This window comes from Gopherus evgoodei, chromosome 2 (assembly GCF_007399415.2).
Source record: "Gopherus evgoodei ecotype Sinaloan lineage chromosome 2, rGopEvg1_v1.p, whole genome shotgun sequence".
In the NCBI taxonomy this organism is placed as follows: Eukaryota; Metazoa; Chordata; order Testudines; family Testudinidae; genus Gopherus; species Gopherus evgoodei.
This window is the reverse complement of record NC_044323.1, coordinates 67,733,244-67,748,346: the sequence shown is the minus strand read 5'-3', so window position 1 is coordinate 67,748,346 and position 15,103 is coordinate 67,733,244. Positions and strand designations below refer to the sequence as shown.

At 39.6% G+C, this 15,103-nt stretch overlaps 1 protein-coding gene across 6 annotated transcripts in view; it reads left to right on the top strand.

Annotated features, from left to right (window-relative positions):
- The window catches only part of SATB1 (SATB homeobox 1), a 115,542-nt gene that overhangs the window by 56,211 nt on the left and 44,228 nt on the right, over positions 1 to 15,103 (top strand). For all 6 annotated transcript variants that reach the window (XM_030550919.1, XM_030550922.1, XM_030550921.1 and 3 more), the window contains exons 6-7: positions 4,740 to 4,851; positions 8,594 to 9,048. In XM_030550919.1, coding sequence (XP_030406779.1) covers positions 4,740 to 4,851; positions 8,594 to 9,048 — 567 coding nt within the window. The remainder of the gene's footprint in view (positions 1 to 4,739; positions 4,852 to 8,593; positions 9,049 to 15,103) is intronic.

Here is a 15,103-nt window from a genome sequence, read left to right as displayed (position 1 = left end):
TGAAATTAATTAGCATTCAGAAACCAGATAGCATGTTTTTGGGTATTCATGAGATATCTGTTTGAAAAAATGTTTTTAACTTGTAGAAATGTGTTGCAACACACAGATGGGAAGAAAAAGGAAAAAAAAATCTCTTTAGCAAGCACTGTGTGTAAAAGGAATATTACGTTTTACACGCTCCTGATTACCCTATATAAACAGTTTTTGACATCTGTCTTTATAGTTTGTGAGGAGAGGAAGACTTTGTTAAAAAAACCATTTTTATACAGCAGTCACCATTTCAGTCTTGCTTTACCTGTATTATGAAAGCAGATGGTCTGCATGTCTTTTGAATATTTATAACTATCAAAAACAATCTCTTGCTATTCACCCTTAGGCTTATGAGATGTCAGGACTGTTCTGGTTGAAAAAAAAATCATCTTGGGTGTTTACAGAAAGAGGATTACATTAAGCTGAAATGACTATACATTTTCCAGTTTAATATTTGTCCATCAGCTGTTTAATCGTATTTAGATAATTGTGTAAATAAGTTGTTGCAGCCCTTGCCCCCTCCACTGATAGAGCTTGAAAGCTTTAAACACCGATGAGCCAGTTTCATAAATGCTTCTCTCTTCTCTCCTTCCCTTCCCCCTGCTCCCTCCACCCGCCACCCCCCGCCACTTCAGTTAAACAATTGGAAAGGCCTACATAAGTTTTGGTTATGATACCACTTTGCGAAGGAAATTTCATACCAAAAAATCCTTAATATCTAGCTTAGAGTCCTGTAAGGGAACTGTTGTCTTTGGTACCCTCTGCTAAGTCTGTTAGCATGTATTTGTTCTATGCAAATACTGCATCCCAAATACCCTTTGATGAGGTGGTTTTCTGTGCTTCAGTCTTGTTATGTAAGAGTAATTTTAAGGTTATTATTGGGGAAGTTTTGGGATTGTGGGGCTTAAGTGTTTTTGACTGGAAGCTGAGCAATCACTGATAACAGATTTTGCTGTGGATGGTTGATTTGGCAGGAAAGCATGAACAGTTTTGGTTTGGATGATTGAATTAACCTGATTAACATTGTTTTTGTTGTTTTTCAAAAAGGACAGTTATACATTTTTAGTCATAACTGACGAGTTTTTTACCTGGTTGGTAAGCAGTGTTACAGGAAACAGTGAAGGAATACTTCCTGGAAAGTACCTACAGTGGCAGCTGAAATGACCAGAGATAATCAAACATAATATTCCTTCTGTTGCCTAGTGAAACACATCATATATTGGCATCCAACATAATAATGTAAAAGGTGACTGACACTGGCATCTTTTCTTTTTTTTCTTTTTTTTTCTTTTTTTTCAAAGCAATGGACGTATTAAACAAACAACTTACTTTTTAAAGAGTGCTTGAAACTTCTTGAACACCTCATGCCTATTTATCATATCTATGATATTTAACCTTCTGAGGGGATGATGTTCAGTTTTTAAAACTACATTCTAAGGAAATCTAAGCTGAACTTGAGAATCAATTTTATCCCTATTCTGCCACAATTACGGAAGACCTAATTGTAAACAATGTATCTGGCTGAAAAAAAAAGCTCAGGCTGTGACAGATGGTATCCTTCCAGAGTACTGGGGTTTCTGTCAAGGTGGCACCATTTCAGATCGGATCTTCGTCAGACTCTCAAAACAGAACTGCAAGTACTGTACATGTACTTGTAGGACGTGCGTGTGGTGTATTTGTGTGTGTGTGAGACACTTTGGATCCTAAAGCAACTTGATCCAAAGAATAAGGTTGTGGAAGGTTCTCTAAGATTTTGAGATCTATGGCCAACTTATACAGTTTATCAATTTTCTTTCACAGAAAGTGTGAAAGCTGTGGCCAGATCATGGGTGAGTACTGTGATGCATTTGAATATGTCTGAGATTTATTCAGGCTGCACGTTGTGCTAGCTCATCTTCCCTGTTCTTGGGAAGCATTGACAGCTATAGCCTGTACATAGGGTATATATGGATAAGGAGTTTAAATGGTACAGTCGTGGACCATGAGACAATCAAGTTTAACACTTGTGGACTGTTTGATCATGGAGGAATAAAAGGCACCAACAAAGAGTTGGAGGGCTTTTTGCATATAGTATAGCCTGTGATTGAGAGAGTGTGACCTCAGTATGCCTAAGATCAAGATTCTGGTTTCCTCAAGAATGTTGGGAATATCTTCCAAGACAGAGAGAGACACCATGAGCCTCTGAAAACAATGGTACAGGCAGATCAAGAACAGAAACAATGAAGAAAAGATTTGGTGAAGGTACTTGGTGGGTAACCAAGATATGAACATTTTACTAGACTTGTAAAACTGTTGCCTTAAGTGAATTAGCAAATGAACCACAGTAGTTTGCATGTTTGTGTGAAATGTTCTTGAAGACCTCACTGTTAAAGAGGGACTTTCAGACTGGGAATACTTTAGGTACAACGACATTATTCATGTCTTTCACTGTTTCCCTTGCCAATCTTGCTAATTCTTAGATATGTAGGGTGAAATTGTGGACCCACTGAAGTCAGTGGGAGTTTTACCGCTAATCTCAAAGGGACCAGGATTTTACTCATGTTGTTTACACAGGAGTTTTGACTCAGCCTATCAGTTCCTTCTGTTTGGTCCTACAGTGAAGTCACAGTGCTGAACAGATGATATCCTATTTCTTTGGTAACAGACTGTGATGTCATAAACACAGGATTATAACTTGAAGTTGAATGACTTTTAAGTGGAGATGAGGATTTCAAATCTTAGGCAGACATCTTTAATAATAGCAGGAGGCACACAAAGTATTAAATTTTATTGTATCATGGCAAAAAAAGAGATGAGAAGAAGAGAGATCAGAAATGAGACAGATTTTCAAAAATTAAAACCTAAATTTTACCTGCAAAATATGCATGTGTACACACAAATGGTTAATTGTGTGAACAAAGTTGGCTGTACAGTTGCCAGTTTTGCATGTACAGAGGCAGGTTTTACATGCACAATAACCTGTTCATTTATTCAAATATATTGCAGCTGTGACTCATGGTTGTTTTTTTTGTTTTTGTTTTTGTTTTATGTTGTCATGTGCACCAGCTGTCCCCCATGGGGAGTGGCCAGATCTGTAAGGGAACCTAAAACCACAGTTTTGTTAGTATCAGACATCAGTGATCTTGTCATTGTACTGGAAATAGAAATTGGATTCAGTTAAGCTTAGTTTAAGATGATTCAGTCCGTAGATAGTGATCTGTCAAGATTTCCTTGTACTGTTTAATAGATTTCTAGTTCATCTGAAAAACACTGGGTTAATGTAAAGGAATAGTAAGCACTTAAAGATCACATTTTTTTCCATAAACCACCAAAAATATATAAAGATGGTTATAAGGTAGTACTTGATATGTTCATTACAGGACTTCTATAGTAAGGTTTCCATATTTTGCCTTATTAACATGTCAGCATAACTGTTTTGGGATCTAAGAAATTCACATATTACTGAACAGCATGTTATAAAATGAATGCTTATAATGGAATCCAGTAGAATCAATAATCAAGATAACACTCTGTTAGATCAGGAATAGTTTGTAATAGACAGACTTGGAGGAATATTTACTGCCTTTGTCCCCAAACTGGCTTTGCTAGTGATTATTACAATTCATATAACAAAGGCCCCATGCTGTATGTTGATTTCACCATAGCACAAATATAATGAAATGTTATATGCAGGCTAGCAAAGGAAACTTAATAATCAGGGCTTTGTCTTCTAGAGAGTCATTGTGTTCTAAATATGCTGGACAATTCCTTTAGTTATGCTAATAGTCGTTATTTTCTGCATTAAATACTATTGAAATTCATCAGTCTATTGGAATTGCATTCATTGATTTTTGTTGTTGATCACACATCCGATCACAAAAATATATTCCCTATATTGAGTGTAATTTTTAACTTGCAACAGTGTGCAAAACAATCTTGATTGATTTGTGAGACAGCACTTTATTGAATGGTTTTATAAATGGTTACTTTGGTTAAAAATTGGCACCTCTTTCTATCTAACCAACTTGTTTCTAAAGATATCCTTAAATTTTAATAGTTTTAAAATGTTTTATATTCTTTAGCATATTTTATGATTAGTCTGCAGTCCTAGAATTAAGCACTTAATAGCATAGTACCTAGAGCTGAAACTAACAATGAGAGTGTTTCTCAAAGTTGTTTCCTACGAATAGTTCAAGTTTGGTTAAGAAGAGTGCATCCACTCTTGTGCAGCATTGTTTAAACCACTCTTCTGCAACCCAGAAGTCCTCATTCTAGATTAAATTTGCCCCCATGATTGTCTGGGTTCTGGGCTGCATACAGGTGACATGAAGGGAATGGGCATATCCTTAGCAGTGTTGTTTGGACCTGGGATGGGTCAATTTCAATTGAAAGCAGTAGTACTACTAATGAATGACACTTTCTGAATTTAGGATTTCAATTTTTCATCTCTTGAAACAACACCTCATCTCTAGTGGTCTAAGATTCTTAGAGTTGATAACTTTATCCTTTTTTCAGTGGATTTGTTTTTTGTTCTCACTTACAGTGTATCTGGTATATGATTTTAAGCCTGATTAATGGATTTAAAGAAATTGAAGGTCTGGATAAAAGGATTAAAAATGCAGTATGATGCTCAGACTCTAAAAATATTATTTCAACAATTGAAATAATTTCTGTTTCTCAATTTGTGCTGCTATGTATTACAGATGATTTTTTTCCCCCTTTTCATGCAGAGTATGATTTCTTCCATTGTGAACAGCACTTACTATGCAAATGTCTCAGCAGCAAAATGTCAGGAATTTGGAAGGTGGTATAAACATTTCAAGAAGGCAAAAGATATGATGGGTAAGCAAAAAAGTTGCAGTGGTGGTGGCTATATACCAATACACATGTGTCAAGGTCCAGGGCCGCACAGAGGATTCCGTGGGCCTGGGGCCATCGGCGGCAGGCGGCTCCTGTGGACCTCCCGCAGGCGTGCCTGTGGAGGATCCGCTGGTCCTGCAGCTCTGGTGGAGCATCCGCAGGCATGCCTGCGGGAGGTCCACCGGAGCTGCAGGACTGGCAAGCGGCAGGGCGCCCCCCGCGCGGTGAAATGTCTAGAGCCGGCCCTGTTCGGCGGCGGGGGGCCCTTCAGTTCCGGGACCCACCGCCGAAGTGCCCCAAAGACCCTTGGCGGGGGCCCTCCACCAGCAAATTACCACCAAAGCGGGACCCGCCGCCAAAGTGCAGCCCGCTCTTCGGCAGTAATTCGGTGGCGGGGGACCCCTGCCGTGGGTCTTCGGGACACTTCGGCGGAGGGTCCTGGAACGGAAGGGCCCTCCACCGCTGAATTACCGCCAAAGACCAGGTTGCACTTCAGCGGCAGGTCCCGCTTCGGCGGTAGTTCGCTGGCGGGGGGTCCTTCCCCCCCAGAGCAGAAGGATCCCCCTGCCAGCAAAGACTGGGAGCAGAAGAAGCTCTGGGGCCTGGCCCCACAAGAGTTTTCCAGGCCCCCTGGAGCAAGTGAACGACCCCGCTCCAGGGGCCCCGAAAAACTCTCGTGGGGGCCCCTGCGGAGCCCCGGGGCCTGGGGCAAATTGCCCCTCTTGCCCCCGCTCTGGGCGGCCCTGTCAAGGTCTGTCACAGTCCTATAAGAAGGTAGAGCTCTTCAAGATCAATGTAGAATGCTTTTTTTTTAATGAGGGCATGGAGAGTATGCATATAATGAGACAATTAATGTCAATAAATATTTGTTGTTAAACCAGCCAAACTGACTTGGCTTGTCTGACATGCAGGAAATTGGAATAAGATATGAAGTTGTCATTTTGTAAATCTGAGGCCTACCACGGCTCAGAATAATTTTTTTTTAAATGTAGATTTGTGCATTTTTTTCTAAAATAGTAAATTTATATTTTAAAGAAACAAGTCTGTAGTTACTGTAACAAATTCTAGTCTGGTCTCCATCACTCTTCTCCTAAACAAGTTTATGAATTAACAAATGAACTGTATCTTGCTGTAACTTCTGGGTACTTCTGTAACTTCAGTCCATTATGACAAGGGCCTTGTTATAGCTATTGGGACAAGTTTTGGTGATTACAGTAAGGCTATAGCATGCATGTATATTATAGGATTATAATTAGTTGGTAAGGTATATTAATTCTTTAATGTGTTTATAAATGTCTTTCACAGTTTGTTTTTTAAATCAATTAATATAAGTGTGGGCATTTTACATCCACTTCTACATAATAATTTTCAAACTGTTTTTGGAATGAAGAAAATGGAGTCTAATTTGGTTTTAATTTTGAGCATGTTCTAGCTTTTAGTATTTAGAGCAAAACCATTCATCTACCAAAACAGGTTCCTTGCCTTTTATAGCTTAAGGCAGTAATGAAGACAATGCATCACTTTTGTGGTAATTGCTTGAATTACTGTTCCAAGTGAATGGCACACTTGGGTTGATCTCTGCTTTCAGTTAGTGAAAACAGAAGGCTGCTTTCCTTAAACTTGTTTATAGCTTCTGTGTAATGTTAACTTCAGCAATGTCAGATTTTTCTGTAAGTTTAAAGTCTAAAGCTGTTTTCCTCTCTGAGGTCTGTGTTAAGGCTTGACCCAAAGCCCACTAAGATCTGTGGAAAGACTTATACTGATATCAGTGGGCCTGATCCTTGTGCCAATCTCCCCACTGCACAGAAGAGGGTTTGACCATCTCCACAGAGTATGCAAGCCAGGGGTAATGGTAATACAGCTAAAAAGTCCACACTTTTGAGCTGTGGGTCCTCGCCAGAGATTGGAGACATGGGGCCTCTTTGTAGAAGAACCTGTCTTTCCTCTGCCCTTGACAGTGTGAAGGGATTCTGTGTGAGGGAATCCATGGACAGATTTCTTCTTACAGACTCCCCTCTGGTAGGAGGATGATCTGCTAAATAATTGTTAATGAGGAACATTAGTTACTGTGAACATCGTAGATATGTTTTCTCCCTTCTCATAAACCGGGATTTGTTTCTTACACTATTTTTATTTTAGGAATATTGCCAGTAAATGAAACACATTTGAACAAAGAACTATTCCAAATAAATCTGGTTTAAAGGAGCACTGTCAGATCAAAGTTGACCAAACATTTGATTGTGGGGCAGGGGGAGGAGAGATGCTTAATAAAACCTAAAGGAGTCTTAATCTAACCTGGACTGTTCCAGTATTACATATGCGCTCTGCTCAACTATAAGGGAGTCTAAATTGTCCACAGAGGTGCTGGAAGTTAGAATAAAAGGTGTGATTAGTCAGAGGGAGTGTCTGGGGAAGGTGACAGTAAAAAAAAAAAAAAAAAAAAGAAGTTTTTAGCTTTTCTTCAAGCCCCTGAAACAATGATAAATGGGAGGCTATAAGATAAAGCAGCCTGTCTTCCTTCCCTACCCCAGTCTCTCTCACATCCAGATCCTTGAGCATGGCTGAAAAGTAGCTTAGGACTGAGCAAGGTAAAGGTTGCTTTTGTCCACTCCTGATCCTGCATGCCAGTACGGTCCAACAGCAAAATGTAACATAAATTATTCTAGTTTCTAACAGGCCGTAGGATTGGTACAGCAACAAGGAATTAGCAGCATACAGGGATGTCTAGATTGTTTGCCCTTCTCCATCCCATCTGGGAACTGTAGATATAGTAGGGAAGATTCTGCAGGAGTTAAAGTTCATGGATGCAACACAAGCAGCCAGTGGGTCAAAGTGAGGTTGCTCCCCAGTAACAGCCACTACTAGGCTTTGCATGTCTGCACCCAGAGTTGTGCACACTCATGCTTATTGAGGGACCTCCCTGAATTCCTGTAGAGCCGGGTAGCACTGCTCACCATTCCCTTTTCTGTGCTCCCGTTCTTCGCTTTGTCTAGTTTTTGCTTCCTGATCTTGGGCCCTTGGTTATTGACAATGCATTAGACCAACAGTGGGGAACCTTTTTTTCATATCTCGGGCCATTGACCCCCAGAAAAAATCAATTGCAGGCCACACACAAGTAAAAAGCAACTTAAATTACGGTTTTTTTAGAGAGAGAAATATAAAATGTTCAATTCATCCGCCCCAGGGGGGCACAGAGGCACAGGGCTTCCCCCTGCGGCAGGATGAGCTGGATGAAATTAAGCAACTGGCCCCATCCAGCCTGCAGGCAATAGTTTCCCCATCCCCCTGCTTTAGACCCATATGACAGTGTATCCTCACTGCAAACATGGCTTTTTTGTTTGTTTTTGTTTTGTCTTTGTTTTTTAATTTGATGGCTGTTACATTCCCCTTATCCATACCTTCAGGAAAGGATCCTCCCTCACCATACTTAGACCAGATGAGACAGGTTTTTACTGAATCCCCACTAGTTCGTCCTAGGTACTACTGTCTGTATGTGCCATGTGCGTGTGTGTGTTCTTCTTTTTAATGCACTGCACCATCCTTGGAAGGCCAGAAATGTAAGGTTACAAAGGAATGGTATTGCTATGAAACTTCTTATGGGATTTACAATACAGTAAGCCAGAATCTAAATTAAGTGGCCTTCTTCTAAAGAGTGTTTGTTTTACTATTTTCAGTTCATCTATACTGGTATTTTGTCTAACTAAATGTTTCTTTTCCATTCTAGTTGAAATGGATAATCTTTCTGAACTGTCCCAACAAGGTGCCAACCATGTCAACTTTGGTCAGCAGCCAGTCCCAGGGAACACAGCTGAACAGCCTCCATCTCCTGTTCAGCTTTCTCATAGCAGTCAGCCATCTGTTCGGACCCCACTCCCAAACCTGCACCCTGGACTTGTATCAACTCCTATTAGCCCTCAGTTGGTAAATCAGCAGCTGGTAATGGCCCAGTTGCTGAACCAGCAGTATGCAGTGAACAGACTTCTAGCCCAGCAGTCCTTAAACCAACAGTACTTGAACCACCCTCCTCCCGTCAGTAGATCCATGAACAAGCCGTTGGAGCCACAGGTCTCAACCAACACAGAGGTGTCTTCCGAAATCTACCAGTGGGTGCGTGATGAATTGAAACGAGCAGGAATTTCACAGGCAGTATTTGCACGTGTGGCTTTTAACAGAACTCAGGTCAGACTTTTTTTTTGTTTTTAATGCAAGAGCCTGTTCTTTTCAGTATTTGCCACCATTTCCATCTCTCACCTTGTTCATTTCCTCCCCACTTTCCTTCTATGAAGGAGCCATCAGTACTGGCTTGTGCTAGTACATCTGTGTCTACGTTGACATGGTAGATAAACCTTAAGTTATCCGCAGTGTGTGGAAATTCTCACCATTCTTAAACAGCTTTAATTGTTCCTCTCTTGTTCTAGCTGCTATTCTTGGATGTGTAGTAATTTCCAAAAGGAGAGAAACCAAGCAGCTCTAACCAGAGCCAAGCTCAAGGCTACTCACCGAATCCCTTTCTATGTTGTAAAGATGCAGCTGTGCAATTAACGCTGTCTCTGTCTCGCATCATGCGTATGTGTATGCTGAACAGACTAACCGCAACACAGTGCAGACTGTACTGCTCCATATCCCGAATGTATTCTCAAACTCTGTTTTATCATTAGCTATACTTAACCTCCCCAGCACCCAACTGGCTGTTACTATTTTCTTTTCCTGCTAAGATTTGCTCTGCGATTACTACCAAAATTTTAAACACGTCTCGACTAAAAGATATATAATTTTTTATTATATGTCAATTTGGCTTTTTGATTTTTAGATCTCCCACTCTTCCATGTCTGCTTTTTAAAATTAAATTTCATATTAAAACATTATTTTTTGCTGAGACCAAAGTGTATACTGCAGCTGTCAAATGCAGTAAAACCTTTAGCTCTAGCAAAGCTGATAAAACACTAATGTGTTAGCTTTTGACACTTGATTTAGAAGCTAATGCTACTATAACTTATTCTTCTATAGGATTTTAACTTAATGCCATGCCACATGAAATGTAATGAAGAAACACTATGAAAGAAATGCCAATATATCTAATAAGCATAAGAAAAAATAAAAAATATAATTTTTAACTTAAGGTAAAATGATTCTTAATATGAAGTATGAAAAAAGGGCTTGGAATTCTGAAAATTTAAAACTTAGTGGGAAGGTATCTGACCAGTGTATAATTTAACAATTACACCTCTACCCTGATATAACACGACTCGATATAACACAAATTCAGATAAAACATGGTAAAGCAGTGCTCTGGGGAGCTGGGCTGCGCACTCGGGCAAATCAAAGTAAGTTCGATATAACGCGGTTTCACCTATAATGCGGTAAGATTTTTGGGCTCCCAAGGACAGCGTTAGATCAGGGTAGAGTTGTCTGTTCTGAGTAAAATACATTTCTTGAAACTTTTTTGCTGTAACTTTCCTTCTTGTATAATTTAAGACGGAAAAAGACATTACTCTATAAATTCACTAATATTAGGTTTATATCAATGCACCATTTCCCATCATTATGAATTAGGAAAATGAACTCCTTTGGCTGAGATAAAATATAGCTTCTATGTTGTATGTTGTGATTTCTGTATAAGGTTGTAGTTTTTCTTAAACATGAATCCTTAGATCCTTACCAGTAGTTGAGGTTTTTAGGATTGGGTCTTTCCCACATTATTTCAGTGGGACTAGTGTATCTGAGTAGGATCAGGCTATATGTCGGTTGAGATGTGTGAATAAATATACATGTGTGGGTTTTGGTTGTACTTTTACTTAACACACTTGCAGTATTTAACATTTCTGATTATTGGCACTATTTCCTATTGAAATAAATAATAGCTTCCAGTTATGATGGCCTGGGGCTGCCATCTTGCCTACAAGTAAAGCTGAGCAAATAATTCAGAGAATAATTTTTTTAGCAGATTTTGCCTCTGTCTGTTTGAATCGTGCATGAGCAGCTTGAGACCTCCACCCCTCAAAAATGGTTTGTGTTTCCAAAATTTGCTAGCTATTTTTTTCTCACAGTTTTTAGTCTGTAGATTGTATACGAATGCATTCTTAGTATTTGATATTTAAAATTCAAGCTGGAATTGGTTAATTTTGATTGAACACCTAGCTCATATAGTACCGTATATTTCTATTTTGCGATTGGAATTGGGTTCCAGTGCAAATACACTCACAAATTAGGAATTTGTTTCTTTAAAATTTACTGTTTCCAGGAATATTGTTACCAATAAACTCATTAGGATATACTAAAAAAATGGTCCAAAATGGGAGAAAACCACGGTCAAAATGAACTTGTTTTAAAAAGTCAAATGAAGAGAGATGCAATCTCTTCTCCCTCCCACCTGCCCCCCAACATTCACCCAGCTTTGCTTGAGTGAATAAACAGTAGTTGCCCTTGGACTCTTACAAATTGCCTTAGCTAATTAGTTAAATACTTGCCATTACATTACCTGTGTATTTACAATTTTCATGGTATTGGATATGGAAAAGGTAGGGAACAAGATAGAAATAATGCAGATGCTGAGGGAACCTTAGACCCCAATCTTGCAGAGAGATACACAAGCCTTACCTTGTGCCCCTGCAAAGCCCAATTGAAGTCAATGGTGCTTCACACATAAATACTGTTTGCAAGAGTGGGGCCTTAGCTAGTTATCTTGGGTAAAACGGACAAGTTTAAGGGTCGCCGCTGCATTTAATGTCTACATTGTGTATATAAACCCATATTTTATAGATAAGCATATTTATTTTTAATCAGTGTATTAAGAATATATCTCCTTTAACCAGATTTAGGGGAAGAACTTTATGATGCATTACATCTTTCAGAGGTTATTTCTGAATACAATGTATGTACAATACAATATAGTACAGTGTACATGTAATAGTTATTTTTATTTTTCAATAGGGCAAAGTGAAAATATTTGTTTAAATCCAGCTACTACATTCTGAGTTTAAAAACTAACCCAGGCTTAACTGTGACATGTTTAAAAACTGTCATAGGTATATTTGAGCCTTTCTCTGAAACAGTCCAGGGACCATATTATGCCATCAGTGTTTTTTAAGCAGAAGACTTCACCGGAATCAGTTAAACTGTGTAAAAACTAATGGTCTGATATGGCCCCAGATGGAAGAAGAAACTTGATTTTCAGTATAAAAGTTAAAGAAGGAAATGACTTACACACTGAGAGCAATGAAGCATAACAGTCTGGTGTTCAAGATGAGCTTCAGTTTTGGGTAAATGTGCAGGTGTAGGTGTCAGCACTTTTTATCTTACAGACTTTAACTCTATCAGTATTACATTGTGATACCGATTATAAATATGCTTTAGGAAAAAAGAATTTCCTAATTACTTCAGTGGTTGGTCAACACTTGGCTCCATTTTTCTGAGGAAATTTTTTTCAGGAAAAAATTCTTCTTAGATTAGAACTGCTGGTGCTAGGTCCTAGTCCATAGGAGAGAGGAATTTGGTAAAATTAAAAAACCCCAAAACATAACAGATGTAAACTATCTGAATGTTATTTTTGGAAGACAGTGTTGTGAGTTTTTTTACTTACAGAAATTGACAAGATGCTTTTAATTTTCTCTTGATGATCAAATAAAACTTCTTTTTCAAACTTCAAAGTCGGTACATATGTAGTTCTGTTAGAAATACATGTCTGGCCAAGTGCAAAAAGAGAATAGTTGAGAAATCTATAACTGAGTGAATATTACCATACTTTGCATATGGAGTACATCATTTGTCTTCCTGATTTCAAGTACCTTATGAGAGTGGAACCCCACCACCATCATCACCCCTTGTCTGTTACTAAACATTCCCAGTTGTCCTCTAAGATGGGCTTCAGTACACAGTGAATCTAAGGCTAGGTCTACACTGGGGGTGGGGGGGAGTTGACCTAAGATGCGCAACTTCAGCTACCTGAATAGCATATCTTATGTCGATTTACCTGGCCGTGAGGACAGCAGCGAGTCAACCACTGCCGCCCCCCCCTCGACTCCGCTTCCGTCTCTCACCAAGGTAGAGTTCCGGAGTTGACAGCAGAGCTATCAGGGATCGATTTTTATCGCATCTAGTGTAGACGCGATAAAAATATCGATCCCCATTAAATCGATTACTACCCACCGATCCAGTAGTTATTGTAGACATACCCTAAGGTTCTAGTGATTGTGTTGCTAGGAACCCCTGTGAAGGGAATGTGGAAAAGAAGCAGTTGCCATTCCAGCCTAGTGGCTGAGAGAGAGGTAGATTACATCACCTTGGTTCCTCTTTGTAGTGCCCCATGCTAAGTTCGTTTAGCCAAGATTTGTGTGAATTTCACCCCAAGTGTGGCTATCCAGATATATGCACATGGATAGCCATGCTAAAATAAACCAAGCTATGTTTCCATTACGAGCTGTAAATGAATGGATTGTATTCAGACTTTTTTTCATCTAAATTCATTGCATCATGCAGATAACACTCATTTGTATAGTGAGAACATCCCACTGAAATGCATACTGGGCACAAATGAGGGTGAGATGAAGAGAAGCCAGCCAGTTGTGATTCCCTGAACCTTGCAGGGGTGGAGTAGTTCAGAGAAGTCTCAGGTCTATAACAATCATAAGGGGCTGCCCACTAGCTAGGGGTTGCTGGAGTCAAGGCCGGCTCTAGCCATTTCGCCGCCCCAAGCACGGCGGCACACCTCGGGGAGCACTCTGCCACTCGCCGGTCCCGTGGCTCCCGTGGACCTCCCTCAAGCGTGCCTGCGGATGCTCCACTGGAGCCGCAGGACTACTGGACCCTCCACAGGCATGCCTGTGGGAGGTCCACTGGAGCCGCCTGCTGCCCTCCCAGCAACCAGCAGAGCGCCCCCGTGGCATGCCGCCCCAAGCACGTGCTTGGCGCACTGGGGCCTGGAGCCGGCCCTGGCTGGAGTGCAGTGCACTTTGGCCATACCCTTTATTTTTGGGGACAAGGAGTGGCATAGGGTAGCTGCACAGGCATTATACCATGTCTGTATGGATGGGAGGCTGTCTGCCCTGCTTTTTCCTTTTCAAAAGTGTATCCACCCAGAGCCAATCACAAGTAGTAAATGTGAAGAGTAGTGCACAATCATTTCAATAGTCTTATTTAAAAAACATACCAAAAAATGCAGTACGTTTGCAATGCTACACACACAAGTTGGTGAAGTCAAAGGTTAGGTTCCCATAAACAAGCCAGACACGTTTCGTTTTAAAGCATACGTTGAACCATGTGTATAGTACAGCAATCAGTACTATGTACATTTCAAGCAAGGAGCTATTAGTCATGGTCATAGTTCAAACCATAACTTTGGGTTTCCTTTTTGTTTACACTTTACCATAACATATGTTGCATAAACTCTGGTTTACTGTCACCTTGGTTCAACAAAAACACATTGTTCTCACCTACCAACGCTCTTTATCTAAAGAGAGGCTTGATTTGCTGCTTTTTGCTATGTCTGAATGTAGATATTTTCTTTTTCTGAACAGAAAGTGACAATTTTTGATTTCTGAACATATCCGAATGTTTTTGATGGATACCTTCTCTTCTTCCCCTCCATTCAAACCATGTATATTTTGTTTAAAGTATCGGCTTTTATTGTGCCATTCATTCGTTTGTCTTTTAGTTTTTAAATGGTAGAGTACAACTAAAAATATGTGAAAGCTTCTGGATATTTAAGACTATGAACATACTAATTCTGGGCAATTACTGTTTTAAAGGAACAACATTTGGGTGCAGTAAAGTGCAGACTATCATTTTAAAACAAAATCTGAAGTTTCCACCGATCACCTTGCTAGGCTTTTTTTCTTTTTTTCTTTTGTCTTTAGCACACTTTATTTTCCAGTAAAATGAAGAATGAAGATGGATTATTCAAAATTGATAACAGTAATGGACCATCATGTAATGTTTTATTGAATTTGAGTTCTGCAAATTATATGGTGGAGGGAAATTTGCCTGCTTAAGTATAACCGAAATTGCCACTGTGTTCATATAATTCTTCATAGTGTAATTTAAGAAAAAGCACACTATCCATATCACTATTGAATAAAAGGTAAAAAGGTGCTATTACACTATCATGACAGCTCTCCTCTTGCTACTAAGCGACATAGATAAATGTGTCTGCTTATAACTTACTTGGCAGGAATCCAAACTTGTGGGTGGAGCTTGCAAATAATCTTCCACCTGGACATGTGATTTAAACACAATGTAA